This window comes from Crotalus tigris, unplaced genomic scaffold (genome assembly GCF_016545835.1).
Source record: "Crotalus tigris isolate CLP2741 ecotype Arizona unplaced genomic scaffold, ASM1654583v1 scf7180000018931.1341448, whole genome shotgun sequence".
Classification (NCBI taxonomy): Eukaryota; Metazoa; Chordata; class Lepidosauria; order Squamata; family Viperidae; genus Crotalus; species Crotalus tigris.
Window position 1 is genome coordinate 1,326,375 of NW_024097280.1, and position 15,074 is coordinate 1,341,448.

Sequence of the window (15,074 nt, forward strand, 5' to 3'; positions counted from 1 at the left end):
AGAAGAAAGATAGGGAAACAGTGGCCTTTCCCAAATCTTGTTGGCCAATGCTAAATAAAGGTTATTGAATCAGTATTCAGCCGGATCTGAAGGAGGACAGGTAGGAGAGAACAAATGCAAAAGCTAAAATAAATGCAGATGGAATTCAGTAGTTTCAACTGAAAAGGAAGTATATCTTCAAACAGACCACTAAATACTACTCTATTAATTTAGTACATTTGGAAGCCATTGGCAATATCTCAGTAAAAGCAATGTCTTCTTCTTTCCTAAGGTCAAATAAATACAGTAACAGCAGATCTTTATTTAAACCTAGGTTGCCCTTCTGATATGGCACAAGATTTTTTTATACAGAGGGTAATAACTGCTTGGGTAAAGGAAGCAAGGGTTCCATAGCTTCTCCAATCATTTTTGTCCAACTGAGTTCACTGTAAGTACAGATACACCTCAACTTACAACAGTTCATTTAGTGACCATTTGAAATTACAACAGTACTGAAAAAAGTGACTAATGACTGTTTTACACACTTAGGACCATTGCAGCATGTTCACATGATCAACATTCAGTTGCTTTGCAACTGGTTCATATTTATAACAGTGATCCCCTTTCACAATCTTCTGACAAGCAAAGTCAATGGGGAAGCCAGATTCGCTTAACCGGGTACCTAATTTCATAGCTGCAGTGATTCACTTAACAACCATGGCAAGAAAGGTTGTAAAATGGGGCAAGACTCGCTTAACAACCATCTCACTTGGTTGTGGTTGTAAGTCAAGGACTATCTATTTTTCTGTTCATTTGAGGCAAGGGTGAGATGTTATTTCATCCCACGAGTGTTCTTTTCTTGATTAAGAATACCTTCTTTACTTTAAATGTGATCCAGATTTTGAGTGGGCGGCCCTGCTGCTAGTGCATCTAGCCTGGCTAACATCATCTCCCTGGACCTGCCCCAAATGATATCAGGATCCTTTCATTCACAATACATATGCCCTACCACTCACTTCTCAAATCAGCAAAATCACTAGTACTGTAATCCATTCTATTGGCTATGTGATAGCACTATCATCGTATTTTTGACTTGGAGGCTACTAAAGGAAAAGGGCTCAAAAATAATGCACCAATTACTAGCTTAAATATGAGATAGTAGATATTAAAAAGAGAGGAAGTATTAAATGTTGAAATAAGAGAAATTTTGATTACTAAATTTAAGATATTTGGAAATTACCAGAAAATAAGAATGTTATATTGTATTATTAATTAGTTGATGTAAGATGGTGAGAATTCAAATAGATAAGACATGTATCCTGAACATTAGATCTTGTGATGAATTGTGATAAAGGGAATTGGGGCTATTTAAAACTTGGAAATTATAAATGTTAAATTTAAATATTAATGGGAAACTAAAATTGGGAAAAACTAACTAGGACATTGATTGTCTAAAAGACTGAATGTTAAAATAACTAAGATATGTATAAACTAAAAATTATTGATAAACGTAAGAAAGTTATTTTTATTTAATCGATATAATAAGAATTGTATTAGTTTAAAATATGAGACAGTAAATACCAAGGGGAAAAGAGAGGAAATATTTAATGTAATAGTTTGAGACCTGTACTAAAGATATTTGTTTGTTATTGAATTATTGATCAATTCAGCCACCATATTGCTTTTCAAATATTTAAATGTAAAACTAGAAAATCAATAAAATTTTCTTTAAAAAAATAAATAATACACCATTATTTTAAATATTCCAGACTGGCCTAAAATAATGCATTCTTATCTATTTATATGGCTCCTCAAAGCCACAGATGGATTGTTGTATTGCGGATATGCCCAGCTTTTAAATAATAAACACCTAAAGTCACGGCAGATAGCAATACCTAGTGAAATTGCTAATTGAGAAAGAACCAAATAAACCTAAATAGAAATGAACTAAGATTAGTAGCTGGCTAAGAGGTGACATGAAAATCGAAGGATGTCAGACTAGGATTTTTTTTTTTTTTAATCCTGGAAGAAAACAAAGAAAAACTGCTTGTGCGTTATTACAAAGAAAACTAGAAGTCAAGCTTGATATAAGGAAATATGTAACTTACACAGAATAGCACAAGAAATGTAGGTTGAGTGGCAGAGTTGGCTTGCTTCTGAACCAAGTTCAACTCCGTAATGATCAAATTCCATTCACATGCTCAACATATCCATTTTGTTGGGCTTTAGTGATGGGGCTACACGCAAAAGCAGAGTAGCCACATTGAGGCAGTATGGATAGAAGAGAATATTTGTAGCTTACGGTTGAACTGTGATATCCTTGGTACTTTCTGAGCTTGGTTGGATTTATTTTTTGTAAACATTTCATTACCCAATTACCCTACCAGGTAACATCATCAGTGCACTGATAATGTTACCTAGTTGAATAATTGGTAATGAACTGTCTGCAAGAAAACTCAGAAAGCACCAAAACTCCCATGTTCAGACAGTGTTTAATCCAAGCCTACTTCATACAGCAACAGTAAAGGAGTGTTTCTACAATTAGTTTCCCCCATACACATCGTATTGCAGGCAGTTGAGAAGACTGCAAGATAACTTGGTCTACATGGAATACACCTGCATTGTTCCTTCCACTTCCTGAATAGATATTTTCAGAAACGCTGCTGCTTCTTACTCAGCAGTTGGCTAAGAGTAGCTAGTTGCAATTTTTAATTAAAAACAAAACAAAACCAAGAACTGAAGAGAAGGAGGGGAGCATTCTTTCCTTACCCTTTCCTTTTCTTTGTTCCTTTCCCAAAAATCCACAGATCAAAAGATAGAAAGGAACCAGATGTGAACTGCTCATGTCAAAGGATACAGTAATGCAGAAACATACAGAATCACAGTTCTTATTCCTCCTACTTCTAATTAGAACTTTCCTAGTGTTCTAGAACCCACTTAGTTCTTCCTCTGATATGCAACGGTGAATTACAGCAGCATTAAAAGCAATGAGGAGAAGGTAGTTCTCACAGTTGCCATGAGGCACACTTTGGCTCTGGGTCAGAGCTTCTGCTCTGTATATAAAAAAACTGAGCATATCTAGGCTTTAAAGAGATGTAAGTGGAATAGACAATACTGGGCTAACTCAATTGGTAGCCCATCAGCATAAGTAGTGTTAAGGAGCCATGCCATTCCAAAAGGGCAAAGATCTAGGCAAAATCTCAACTGGAATATTGTTGCACAAAACTGCAACATGAATAGCTACTGTGAAGTATACGAAGACACAGATAGCCAGCTGAATACAGCTGCCTAAACAAGTGTTAGCACCAAGGAAAATATGTGTATGTGTGTGTATGTATGTATGTATGTATGTATATAAGAGTAGTGAAAGTAAAAGCGTAAAAAATATGTAGATCTAAGGCTAGAAGATTCTTAAGCCAAATCAACGAGCCCAGTAGAAGAATTAATGCTTCCGATCCATTATCCAGAAGTCATGAGAACCCAAGCAAGAGCTCTTTGCTTTCTTGAACATGGAATTCTCAGTTAGTCCGCGATGAGAGCCATCAAGCCTAGCTCTTCCAGTTTTGCTCGGATGATGGCATCCCAGCCTTTGTTCGCTTTGGGATTGCGAGGGGACGGATGCATCACCCCCTCCACGCATACCGGAATACCAGCGGCTGACAGAGCCTTGCGGGCACGCTGTTCAGCAAAGCGTCCAATCCCAATGACTGTTGCAACACCCAATAATTTCACAGCTTCACACAGGGCATCATCACATATCTGAAGAAGCTGTTCACGCTGAGCAGCCGGCAGGTCAGCCGGTGTCAGATTGCGCCCGCTTTGATTGATAAAGAGCAGCGGGCAATGGTTGTGTACAAAGCAGCGTTGGAAGAACTTTTCAGGCTTGGTGCACACAGAGCGGAAGAAGCCCCAGAAGCGGGCTCCGCTCACCTCCATATGGGGGCACTCCAAGCCACGGATGGGCCTCTTTGGGTGTTCGCACGCTGGCCGAGACACCTGTCCGCTTATCTGCAGCCAGTCTCGAACAAGCTGCACTGCTCCAAAGGGCACCTGGAGGAGAAAGAGATGCTGTTATGAGAAAGGTTTCTTGGTGTGGGCATGAGGTGAGGTCTGAATTTGCTTCACGACATTTGCAGTGGACATTTAACCCCCAAGTTGGAAAAAAATCATCCTCCTGAAAGTGGAGAGGGGAAAAAACACATTGGAAACATATTTTCCTCTCAAAATATTCCACCCTTCAATAGGGAGAGATTCCTCCATCAGGGTGCCACTCTATTCCCTCTTGCTTAGCTCCTTAGTATCCTTTCAGAAAACAGTTCAGGCAACTCACATGCCAAGAAGGTCTCAATACAGCCCAGTGCAGATGAGAACTCCCTAGGGGTTGCTTTGAAATTCACAATGGAAAGAAAATGGAAAAATGTGAGGAAAAGGAAGGAAGGAAGGAAGGAAGGAAGGAAGGAAGGAAGGAAGGAAGGAAGGAAGGAAGGAAGGAAGGAAGGAAGGAAGGAAGGAAAGAAATGGAGCTTGAAGCTCCAAGTCAGAGGACTACTGAGGAATGCACTTTATCTACCCCATGCTTCAAAAACAGTTGTGATCTCACCAAATACAGTGTAGCTTAATATTGTAGCTCAGCTTTAACATGCAAAACACGTTGGACTATCATTTCTCAACATCTCACACAATATTCTATTTTTCTTTATTCAACACTTTTGGTTGTTGTTTCCCATTTAAACATCTCAAGAACATTTATGTGTGCTGTCCAGGTATTTCAACAGCTGCTGTCCTAACACACTTGGAGTTCACCAGCTTGGGTAGTCAGCATCATCGTATCTAAGTAAAAAGACCTATACATCCTGTGAACGTCAGCATATTGTTCTCGCATTTACATTTCTCAGTTTGGGTCTGTAAAGATGGCCCAGAACGGACTGAAAAATGGACAATGCCTAGTGGACTCTCCTATCTCACTCTAGAGCAGTTTGAAAAACACCAGCTATAGAGGTCTATGGAGGTTCTCAAATTCTCTGTGGAAGTCGTGGTTGTCCCAAAGGTGCTTTTTCAGGAGGCAACTGGACTTCCTTTTTTCTCTTTGAAGACGTTTCACTTCTCATCCAAGAAGCTTCTTCCACTGAAGAAGCTGAAGAAGCTTCTTGGATGACAAGCGAAACGTCTTCAAAGGAAAAAAGAGAAAGTGCAGTTGCCTCCTGAAAAAGCACCTTTGGACAACTAGCTATAGAGGTTTGTTGGAAACAATGAAATAGCTGAGGTCCGGCCAACGGCTGTGTTTGGCTAAGCAGCTCAGATTCCACAGAGCTAATTAAGGCTCCAGAGTGGTGCTTGCTAAACTAAATGGAAGCTTTTGGGGGGGGGGGACTCAATTCATCCAAGCTCTTAGTGGACATGTCTGATGTTGCAAAGAACAGATATACCCACCGAGGATCTCAGTTCTATAGCAAAGTGTTTTGTTTTTTTTTCACTTTGCACTTTTGTTGCAACAGGTTTCGGACAATGTTCACTATTTTTCTTTTTTAAAAAAAGAAAGGTTCAGAACAGCAGTTATAATAAAATAATAAATAAATAACAATAGAAAGACAGGAATCCTAGGCGAAGTTGAGAGATGCCCTTTCCATGCCTCTCTGAAGCATTAGCAAATGGTTCCAAGTGCACCTCTCTGAGCCCCCAACTATTATTATGTCTCAAGAGAACTCCCAGGTCTCAATTAGCATGGAGACAATAGGCTTAATGTGTTATTGATGTGGTTGTACATTAATGTTGCTGCTCCCTCTGACTTTGATCCGGGGATAATGGTTTCACTGAAGCTCTTCTCTCAGGGCCCTCATCATCCACAGGGAGCCTGGTGGGGACTGGAATAAGAGCCATTTTTCAGTGGAGTGCCCCACCTTTCAAAGTCCTCTTCCAGGAAACCCCATTTAATGTCTACCATTAACCTTTCAGCATTTGCCAAAGTTCTCCCAGGCCTTTACAGTCTTGTTCCCTTTTGGCTTAAATTTCCTCTGTTATTGTGAGGTTTGTTTTTGCTGTTTCGCGGCACTATTTCTGTTTTAGGTTTGCAGACTACATGGAGAACGCTGTTGTTGAAAGTGAGCTGTATACTTTTCTAAATGATCATTAAAACCAAAATAGGAGCATATGGAGAGGAGATATAGGGTGTTTCTATGCCTACAATGCACGGAGCCTCCAGAGGTTCCTGTAATACAAGACCCTTCATCTCCATAACCTTTCTCACATATAATTAAAGATGACATGTACTAGGATGCTAGCCAAGGAATATCTATGCTCCAGCATTTATATTGGACTCAAACCAATTTAGCTGTCATGACTTCCCCTAAACAATGTGGGAATTCTAAGGAAGGCCTTAAGGTTTTATCATTGGCGGCTACAAGCAAGGCTGGGACTCTTCCCTGTCTGAACCCCTGGAAACAGCGGCCAATCAGCCTGCAGTGTTGAACTAGATCAGGGTGCCATCCTTTGGAGGGGGGGCAGTTGAACTCATTTCAGACTTTTAAGATAATCAAAGAAAATGTCTCCTGTGAGGAATTTATCATTCATAAAATAACTGCTATGGCATCTGATTTGCTAAATGGCAAATGGACGGAACTGCTCACTGCTATTCTTGCTCCAACTTACCTTCTCCACAGACTTTGTCTATGAACTCCTCACTTACTCCCAGTCTTTGTGCAAAGGTTAGATGATGTGCGTTTAAAACAGTCCAACTGCTACGGAGTCTATGTGAAAACCACAGGCATTCTTAGAAAGCATTCTGGATTGTGTTTTCTCTTACAGAATGCTAAATTCTTTTTTTTTTTTTAAATTAAAAAGAAGGTAGTCTTTAAACTAGAGAGCCAGTCTGGTGTAGTGGTTAAGGCATCAGGTTAGAAACTGGGAGACAGTGAAGGAGGCAAGGGCAAACCACTTCTGAAAAACCTTGACAAGAAAACTACGGGGATTTCTCATGATAGCCTTCCAAAAGGACACATTTAAAGTAAGAGGAAAAAAATATATATTTTTTTTAAAAAAATTATATTTAAATATTTTTGGAGTAAGAATTCTCTCAGATACACTGGCGTAAAGGAGTGTCAAGGTGGGAATCCCAGTACTAAATGGATCTAGATACAGGAAACAAATATGTTTAGTTCACATTTTATTGTGAACTCATCTAACATACTTTCTTAACTAAGCAAACCTCGAAAGGTTATCTGGAAGTATCAGCTCTTCTGTGAATTTTACTTCCCTACCAATAAAAAGGTAGACCCTGTAGAAACAATGCAGTGCATACAAAAGGGTTTTATTGCAAATATTATACTAGGGGAAGAAAACATTGCACAATTCGTCTGAAAATATATGCTTCAGTAAATAATCCTAAAACCAAGTAAGGAATTTGGAGAGGACTTCTTAAAAGACAAGATTACAAACTGATGTTGAATTAGAACAAGACAAATGGATGTTTGGAAAATAAAACTGTAGCTGAAAGAAATCTAAATTGGTAGATGAGTCAGTCCCCAGTGATACAAAATATGCTTATCTGCATAGATTGAGTGTGTGTCTTTAAACTGAATGCACAAAGCACATATGCAGGGTTTTGGGGTGTTGAACTATGAGCACCTAAGTTCTGATAACAAGAGCTAACGTGAGTTCATAGCACCTCTGAGAAATTAGAATCACAAAATCAGATATTAAATTCCATATGTGGGAAGGCTTTGCCACTGTAATGATGGCTTGATTTGAAACAGGAACTTCTTTTAGATTGTAATTTCAACTGATACACACGCAAAGAGATCCTAACACCTCTTGTAATTCTATTTTTGGAACAGACTGAAGAATTTCAGATGCAATTCTTAGTAATAAGCAAGGACCCCAAGGTAACTCTTGCTGTTGCACAGTTTGTTTTCTTAGCTTGTAACATTCGTATATTGCTGATGGCAAAATAGTGCAAATATGAATATAAATCCTTTACCCTGTAGCTTTTTTTTTTGTTCCACCTTGTAGCTCTAATCTGTAGATTTTATTTAGTAAGTTTTATTTAGTCTGGATCATTGATCTGTAATGAAGAATTTGATTTGATTTGAAATTCAGATGTTACTTGATCCAGAAATTTGCATTTGAGAAAAGGTTTGGCTAGAAAATAATGTATTTTCCACTTGTAGCAAAGATACCTATCTGTCTCCTTTTAAAAATGAGGGGGTTTATGGAAAAGAATAGCAAAGCCAAGGTCTGTTTGGTTTCTGCAAAAGATGAAAAAAAGACAACTATTTGAAATTAGGTTATTTAAGAATAACCTAAAAACAGAATTAGCAATAATTCCTATGCTCCTATACAACACTGGATGCAAATTTCATGAACACTGAAAAGGTGGGTTTGTGAATCTCCCATTGGTTTTTAGCTGCATTGTATAGACTACACTTTGGGGGCTAAATGCTTATATATATATATTTAAAATGAAGATAAAACTAATATAAAGAAAGGGAAAAAAGGAAAAGAAATTGAAGAGAAAGTTAAAAGTGCAAGAAAAGAGAAAAAGAAAATAGAAAAGAAAGAAAAAAGATACGAAGAAGTTAACAGAAAAGAAATGTTAACAGTATTGTAAGAGAAATGGAAATAAAAATGAATTGTGTAAAGGAAAAAAAGTTGAGTTTGCAAATAAATCAGGGAAAGGATTGGCATATAAATTACAGAAAGGAAAAGAAAGGAGGAAAGGAAAGGAAAGGAGAAACTAATATTGAAATTATAAGAGAGAGATACCCTATTAATGGATATCCCATTAATATAAATGCTAAACAAAAATATTTCATCAATATTATTTCAACAATATTATTTCAACTTGTATAAAAGAAATAACATTTCTTTGGAAAAAAATAGATGAATATTTAAAGAAATAAAATTTATTGAGGGTTACAGAGAAATAGAGACAGATCGTGAATGGACCTATAATTATAAGGAAAGTTTCTGAAGCTATAAGAAATATTAAACCAAGGTGGAAGGACCAGATGCATTATCAGGCTCTTATTATAAATGTTCTGAGGATGAACTTTTACAAGTTTTATAAAAGGCAATGACATAATCTTACAGGGACAAACCATGCTAAAGAGTTGAAAAGACGCCAGTATAGCACTAATGCTTAAAGAGGGACAAGATCTGATTTTAACAAGAAATGATAGATTATTGTTATTGAATAATGATAGCAAGTTGTGATTCTAGCTTATAGACTGAAAATACTTTTGCAAGAATTTATGCTTGTGGATCAAGTGTGGCTTCTTACCTAAAAAGTTAGTTAAAGGGCAATCTTAGAAATGTGCTGAACATTTTGGAATATTTGGAGCAACATAATGAAAAACAAGCTACGTTGATCTTCATGCATGCAGAGAAGGCCTTGGACATTTTGAATTGGGCTTTCTTGTTCAAAATTTGCAAGATAAGGATTTTGGAGAGGGTAAAATGGGTAAAATCAATTTACACTTCATGGAAAGCACAAATCATAAAAAAGGAACATGACAGGGATGCCCACTGTCTCCTCTCTCCTTTATTTTGGTTCTTGAAATACTGAAGAGTTATAAAACAAGATGAGAGGACTGTGGGAGTAAAGTTTTAAAAAAAGCTTATAAGTTAAATTTTGCAGATGAGTTTATGTTTGTTTTGGAAGATCCTTTAAAGGGAAATAAAACATTAATGGGCAAATTCAAATAATTGTATGCTTTAGCAAGTTTCAAGATTACAAGACAAACACGTTAACAAAAATAATAAAATGGAAAATCAAACAGAACTAATGAATAAAGCAGGTTTTAAAACCGAGAAGAATGTAAAATATCTGGATTATCATCATGACAGATCGAACTGCGTTGTTTCAAAACAACTACATTATGGAATTAAGTTTAAAAAGACACGTTAACACCACAAAAACTACAACTGCCATTGCTGGGGAGAATTTCTGTGGTAAAAATAAATGTCTTAACTAGAATGGTATTCTTGTTTCAGAAAATATCTGTTTTGAAAACCAATGTACCATTTAAACAGTGGCAGAAGGATATATCTAAACTTGTGTGGCAGGACAAAAAAACCCCACAAGTTAAATATAAGGTGTTAGAAGATGTAAAGGAAAGAGGAAGATTGGGCCTACTTGACTTGAAACTGTATCTTGCAGCTTGCTGTTTGGTTTGGATGAAAGAGTGGGTGCTATTGAGAAATAGAAGGACATGACCTGAAATTTGAGTGGCACGGATACTTGTCGTATGACAAAGTCAAGGTTAACGTGGATTTTAAAAATCCTTACATTAGATATGCTATACTGAGAATATGGGATAGATACAAACTCAGGGAAAACACTTTTGTGGCTCTCATCACAAGACACATTTTATATGAAAAATATAATAGGCAAACATGAATGGCCAACTTACTGTGAGTTACTAGAATTTTTTCAATGGGGGGTATAAAATAAAATCAAGAGAAGAATTGGTAGCAGAGGGATCTAGTTGCTAATGGTTTTCCTATCTAGCCATGCTGGCTCAGGAATTCTGGGAGTTGAGGTCCACAAGTCATAAAAGAGCCAAGGTTGCCTACCCCTGTGACCTATCTACAGTTGTTAGAAAAATTTAAAGTGGACCAAAGAATTTATGGTTTTGAACATTGTAAGACTGAATTTGAAATAGAATTGTGTACAAATGATGAACATGCAATTGCTAAACATATTTTATTGAAATTTGAAACAGAAGAGCAAGTGGAAAAATGTATGGACTAAAATGTTGGTTATAATATACAGTATAGCTGAAGTGGGAAAAAAGTGGTTGAAAGGACTGAAATTTACAATCTTAAAGAGAATGTTTATAAAATGATTTACTACTAATATACATCATGAGAGAATTTTTCCAGAATGTGGAAAGGCACTTCATGTTTCTATTGGAAATGTGAACACCAAGAAGGGGCATTTTATCCTATTCGGTGGAGGTGTAAAAATAACTGGAAAAACTTGGATTCAAATACACACTCTGATTCAGAGGAATTTAAAGATTAATATAACATTGAGACCAGAAGGGGTTTTTTGGGGGGAGGGAGTGTTTGACAGAAAAAAGTCATAGAACTTTGTTTTTGTATAGGACAACTGCAGTGAGATTATTATGCGCACACAGATGGGATGATTTGGCATCACCCACAATGGAGGTGAAGATGACGAAACTTGCTGAGATGGCTAAAATGACTTCTTCATTCAAGGAAAAGACAGTATCTATGTTTATTGCTGACTGAAAACCCCTTATGGACTTAGGGCAGGGGTAGGCAACCTTGGCTCTTTTATGACTCGTGGACTTCAACTCCCAAAATTCCTGAGTCAGTGCTGGCTCAGGAATTCTGGGAGTTGAAGTCCACGAGTCATAGAAGAGCCAAGGTTGCCTACCCTTGACTTAGGGCAAACTTAAGGTTTTATGGTTTTGATGATTAGATAGAGTAGATTATAAAAAGAAGAGAATTACATTGTAACCATAGAATAAGGGGTAAATTTACAATTGTACTTAAAACTGCTTTGTAAAGAAAATCAGAAGGCATTTCTTTGGCGCTAAATGCTTCTGACATTCAGAGAACAATCAGTCAATTTACACGTACACTCACACATGTTTAAATCACAGTATCTCAACAAGCACTCTGCCATACTTATCAACTCTCTACCCATTTCCTTTCCTGGCATAGCATCAAAGCAGAAACTGAATTATCTGTCTAGGTGCTAACCAGTGGGAGGAGACAATAAATGCAGATACATGTCACATATAGTAAATTGGGGAGACAAGAAAAACCCACTTAGCCAGAAATATGGACAGGTACAGACCTTCTGCAGAAAAAAATATATAGCAAAATATCTTCTGTATGAGATGTTTTACTACAATAACCTCACTACAATAAAGATACTTTTCAGGACTCAGTAATCTGTGAGAGAGGGTCTAAACTTTTTATGTTACTACATACTATATACACCTACTTGGAGTATTTCCTATAAGAATGAACAAAGTAGGGCTGAGACTATTGTGAATGGGAGAAAAGTAGAGCCATACTTGACTCTCTCACCCATTCACGTTCATCGACTTGCTCCTGCTAGTACAGCCATGCAAAAAGGACTACAAAAGGTACTAGCCTATTGCACCTCTGTGCTAGACACAGAGAGGAACACAGTACTAACTCAGTATGCATATAATTCTTTCTCATCTGAGTTTATTTGATTAGCACTCAAAGAGAATGGTAGATCCCAAGAGTTGGACTACAATTAATATCAGTCCCAACTTCAAGGAAGAAAAGATTACTGTAAAGAAGGATCCCAGCAAGTTTCTTTTTAACCTCTACTTCTTCCTTGTTGGCCCTTCCTTCTGCTCATTCCAATAAACTACCTGTGCTTTACACAGATACATTACAAATTACATTTCCATTAGAAATTGAGAAAACAAAGATAGGTAAAAAGATTTTAAGGAAAAGTTGAAAGAGTTGGCTACCTTTAGTATCTTAAAGAAGGAAATTTTAAAGGTTCCCACTGCCATTTTCAACTATTTAAATAGCTATCCTGAAGAAAGTGGAGCAAATTTATTTGTAAAAAATCAAATCAATCAATTCAAACTGCAAGGGGGGGGGAATAGACTAAAAATTATTGTGCAAGAACTGGACAATGAAAGAGACCCCTTTGAAGGCAATAATCTTTTTTTCTTAAGGAGTTTTCTTTAAGAAGAGGCAGATTAGGGTAGATTAGCTGAATCTGAGCTCCATCTGAGCTGAAGGCATATACAGGGGCATTCGGTATACATGCACAATCCTAATCCATCTTTTGCTGCATATTCAGTTCTATTTTTGTAACCCTTATCTTCCCAGCCCCAGACTTGGTTGTTTGCTTACCCCAGTCTGAGCCATGCCAAAAGGCCCGGGATTCATCCCGAGAAAGAGCACCTCCTTCTGGGAATGGCAATATTTACGTACATAGTCCTGATGGGGCTCCCAGGCATAATCCAAAGGGTTGTAAACATAGTGGACAGGATCAAGAAAGCTGAGAGCATTCAGGCGGACTATCTGCTCTCGCTCAATGTGAAGAAACTGTTCAGCCAATCCACCTTCTTCCAGAAAGTTCATGGGAGCCTCACAGGAGTTCATTGGTGCTGTTCCACCTGGCACAGGAGAAAAGCAGCATCAGTTCCCGAGATGTATGTATGTATATAAATATACCTCTCTCTTTGAGGGAGATGGGCAGTTCAGAAATATGATAGATAGACAGATAGGCAAACAGACAGACAGACCGTTAGATGGATGTAAATGATGATGTTATCCATTCAGTCCTGTCCAATTCTGGGTGATTCTATCGGCCAGGTCTCTCCATATCTTGTGATCTTGCATAGATCAATCATTAGACAAATAGGCAGGCAGGCAGCCAGTCTGTGTATGTTAAGGTAAATCTGATATGAAGAAAGGAAAAAGACCTGTTCATGAGTAAACCTAAGCCACACCACATTCTCACTTTTGCTGTTTATTTCTGATGTTCTCCAACCTCCATACCTTAAACAGGGACTAGTTTATACATGTATAACGTCAACACTAAGTGGATTCCTGCTTAATTCATCTGCTGGCTATAATTTTCCTTTTCTCCAAAATAAACATGTAAACATTCTTTATACTAAAAGAGTGTGGAAAAAGCAAGACTGCGCACACAAAACATCAACTCATTTTTCTCAGCATAATTTGAATGCAAATATTGCATTTGGACCTTAAGCTTGATTAAACCTCCTCAGAAAAAGCAGGATGCTAAGATAGTTGTGTTCACACAAGCCCACATGCTAATCATGGAAGACATGGCAGCGCAGACTGGTGCAAATCTTGGCCTGAAAAATATTTGAACTTTCTCAAGGAAAATGAATAAGGCACGGCAGACTTCAGATATAATTTTTATGGTGAACTTTTATTTCTTTCTTACCAGACTGATTCTTTTGCTGAAATGTCCGAAAGTATTTCTAATATCCCACGTAATATTGCCTTTCTACAGCCAGCCTGTAGTGATAATGCAGCTTTTCTTACAGCCTTAGGAAGCACAGCTTGCTGAAATGAAAGGAAAAAAATCATAATGTAATTATGGAAACTATTTTGGTTCAGACACTTTAATCTATGCCCTAATTGAAAAATCTAAATTCACAAAAGCAATGTGGGTTACCCAGGAATTGCTAAACATGGGCACTGATGATTTTGCTATGATAAAAAATGTTTTTTTTCCAAAGCCAGACAGATTATCAGTTACAAAATTGAACATATTTTCCTGCAAAATTTCAGTAGTTTGACATCCAAAAATTCAACAGGAGGCATGTTTTCTCACAGCAGGCGAGCCTTCACCAGTTGAATTTCTGTTCACCATGTAGGCAGCAACTACCTGAGAGGAAAAAATTGGTTGCTTTCATTGGGCTTACATTTTCACTAAGACCTCTCAGAGACTGAGTGATACTAGGCCACTTTCCAACCATTTGAGGGTCTTGGCCAGGGGTAGGTAACCTTGGCTCTTTTATGACTCGTGAACTTCAACTCCCAGAATTCCTGAGCCAGCATGGTTCAGCTTGGAAACCTCTCCCTTTCCCCTTAGCATGGCTGGCTCAGGAATTCTGGGAGTTGAAGTCCACAAATCATAAAAGAGCCAAGGTTGCCTACCCCTGGTCTTGGCTATCCTACAAAAAAATAATAATAAATAGCAGCGCTTGCAAAGCTGTTTAAGACCCAATGTCACTACAGGTAATCCTTGACTTACAACCTCAACTGAGCCCCAAATTTCTGTTGCTAAGTGAGACATTAGTTAAGTGAATTTTGCCCCATTTTGTGACTTTTCTTGCCACAGCTGTTAAATGAATCACTGCAGTTGTTATGTTAGTAACATGACTCCCCCCCCCCATTGACTTTGCTTGTCAGAAGGCCGCACAAGGTGATCATGTGACCCCGGGACTCTACAACTGTCATAAATGTGAACCAGTTGCCAAGCATCTGAATTTTGATCACATGACCCTGGGTATGCTGCAATGGTTGTAAGTGTGAAAAATGGTTATAAGTCACTTTTTTCAGTGCTGTTGTAACTCTGAACTGTGACTAAATGA

The 15,074-nt window shown here is 37.7% G+C and overlaps 1 protein-coding gene across 2 annotated transcripts; it reads right to left on the reverse strand.

Annotated features, from left to right (window-relative positions):
• Positions 1–1,979: 1,979 nt before the first annotated feature.
• LOC120314465 (single-strand selective monofunctional uracil DNA glycosylase-like) lies at positions 1,980–14,812 on the reverse strand. 2 transcript variants are annotated; one of them, XM_039357580.1, is made up of 4 exons: positions 13,919–14,812; positions 13,248–13,403; positions 12,934–13,118; positions 1,980–4,029 (listed from the first exon to the last, which is right to left on the reverse strand). In XM_039357580.1, exons 3-4 carry the CDS (start codon positions 13,102–13,104, stop codon positions 3,502–3,504), a joined length of 699 nt encoding a protein of 232 aa, XP_039213514.1. In that variant the 5' UTR covers positions 13,105–13,118; positions 13,248–13,403; positions 13,919–14,812; the 3' UTR covers positions 1,980–3,501. The 2 variants fall into 2 exon arrangements, with proteins under 2 accessions (XP_039213514.1, XP_039213513.1); XM_039357579.1 differs by having other exon boundaries at positions 12,853–13,118.
• Between the last annotated feature and the right edge of the window lie 262 nt (positions 14,813–15,074).

Coding starts and splice junctions, on each gene's coding strand:
- LOC120314465 (XM_039357579.1), bottom strand. CDS start 13,104: ATGAACTCCTGTGAGGCTCCCATGAACTTTCTGGAAGAAGGTGGATTG. Junction 4,030..12,852: donor TTGGCATGGCTCAGACTGGG/GTAAGCAAACAA, acceptor TTTCTCCTCCAG/GTGCCCTTTGGAGCAGTGCA.